The sequence below is a fragment of the Lepidothrix coronata genome, unplaced genomic scaffold (genome assembly GCF_001604755.1).
Source record: "Lepidothrix coronata isolate B3197 unplaced genomic scaffold, Lepidothrix_coronata-1.0 Scaffold2832, whole genome shotgun sequence".
NCBI classification, from domain to species: Eukaryota; Metazoa; Chordata; class Aves; order Passeriformes; family Pipridae; genus Lepidothrix; species Lepidothrix coronata.
Window position 1 is genome coordinate 1 of NW_016693012.1, and position 2052 is coordinate 2052.

The 2052-nt window shown below is 59.1% G+C and overlaps 1 protein-coding gene across 1 annotated transcript; it reads left to right on the forward strand.

The window, feature by feature from the left end:
- The first annotated feature begins 80 nt into the window (after positions 1–80).
- LOC108491919 (tektin-2-like) lies at positions 81–1478 on the forward strand. Its single transcript, XM_017803713.1, has 3 exons — positions 81–226; positions 410–489; positions 1038–1478. The coding sequence occupies exons 1-3, from the start codon at positions 104–106 to the stop codon at positions 1237–1239; spliced, it is 405 nt and encodes a 134-aa protein (XP_017659202.1). The 5' UTR covers positions 81–103; the 3' UTR covers positions 1240–1478.
- Positions 1479–2052: the final 574 nt, after the last annotated feature.

The window sequence follows — 2052 nt, forward strand, 5'->3', positions numbered from 1 at the left end:
AGCACAGTGAAATCCCCAGAGCCATGGGGGCTGTGTCCCAGTCTGTCTCCAGGGCCCTCATGACACATCTTTATCTCCTCAGACCTTGGAGGAAATTGCTGAGATGGAGGAGGAAATCCGGCAGCTGGAGGAAGATCTCCGGAAGAGAACGCTGGATCTGAAAGTGGCTCACACCCGCCTGGAGACCCGCACGTACCGGCCCCACGTGGAGCTCTGCAGGGACCAGGTACCTCCCCTGGCACAGCCCTGTGCGGGACGGGGGCTCTGCAAAACCTGGATGAGTTTTGGAGGGGCTGAGCAATGGATCCTACAGTGACAGAGCAAAGCAAGGAAACAATGTCACAGCTGGGGTGGAGGGGAAATGGGACAAGTGTGGCCTTTGTCAAACCATGCCTGGTCCCCCCTGCAGGCGCAGTTCGGGCTGACAGGGGAGGTGCAGGATCTGGAGGCAGCGATCCGAGTGCTGCAGCAGAAGCGGACAGAGTCACAGTGAGTGTCCTGCTCCCTCTGAGGGACGGGATGGGCTCGGTGGGCACGAGGCACAGCACGAGGGGTCGGTGTGGTTGGAGGGGAGCAGGACTCCCACGGCCCCTGCTCGACTCTGACTTCATCGAGGCACAGACAGTTCCGAAAGGGGCAAAAAGGAGGGTGAAGAGGAAGCAAGAGAAATGCTGCTGTGGGCTGGCAGCTGCCAGGGTGTGGGCTCACTATTCCCTGCCCCAAACAAGGAGTGTCTCCCACCAAGGAGTATCTGATGAGTTTGCTGTTTGCACAGGGCCAAATGCTCTGTGAAGAAGGTGGGAAGTTGGGTGTGTCCTGTCCAGTTAGGAATTAGGGAATATCCTGAGTTGGAAGGGACCCTCAAGAATCATCGAGTCCAACTCGTGGCTCTGCACAGACATGCCAAAATCCCACCCTGTCCCTGAGAGTGTTGTCCAAACACTCCTTGAGCTCTGGCAGGTTTGGGGCTGTAACCACTTCCCTGGTGGGCAATGCAGTGTTTAATCCCAACTCCTCTCCCTTCCCCTCGTTCCCAGGAATGCCTTGGACGCTCTTTACAGACAACTTCACCGCATCCAGACCGACATTGGCTACAAAACCAACTCCCTGCAGCTGGACAACAAGTGCATGGACACCCGGAGGAAACTCGTGATCCCCGTGGAGAAATTTGATCCAGAGGTTGACGCCGTCAACCGGACCAGGAACCTCCCGAGGAACAGTCAGCTGGAGCTGGCTTAGTTTGGGAATCGCGCAAAAACTCCCGGTGGTGACACGACTCCATAGAGCCAGGAGGAGGGGGGGGTGGAGAGAACAAGCGACATCTGCGCCGCGTTAGGAGAATGGAATTCTCCCCCCACCCCCGCCACACACCCCACCTCCTTGGTTTTCTTTTATAACTCTCTGCCCCTTGGATGATGTTTACAGCCTCCCGCGCTCCGAGGAGATTTATAAACAATAAAAAACAAAAGCAGCTTGTCCCCAGTGGTCATCCGAGGGGGATTAAATCCATGTGGATTCCAGGAGGGATTTTCAAGGCGGGTTTGCTGTCGGTACCTCGGTCCTCCGGGACGCTAGGGGGCAGTGTCCGCGGAAACGCCGGACGGCGTTTCCGCGGACACTGCCCCCTAGCGTCCCGGAGGAAGAAGACGCAGCTCGGGACAAGATGGCGGCCGCCGGTCCGGCCTCAGGCCCTGGGCGGCTCCCGGCTCGTCCCCGGCCCGGCCCCGCTCGTTTTCGGGGCTGTTTGGCCGGGGCGTTGTTGGGGGATTGCCTGGGAGCTGTTTTCGAAGGCAGAAGCGTCGTGAAGCTGCCGGAGCTGCTGAGTTTCCTCAGAGGGCTGGAACCGGCGCCGCCTGAGGAGGAAGGGGGAGAGGCGGCGGGGAGCGCGCGAGGAGGTGGGTGAGGGAAGATCGGCTTGTCCCGCCCCTTTACGCACCCAGCTCAGCACCCCGGAGATTCGAGTTGAACCCTTATACCACCCAGGATCAGGTGTTGGAGTGCTGTCCCCCTCCTTCCCCCACAGAATCTCCCAATCTGGGATACTGTGGTTCT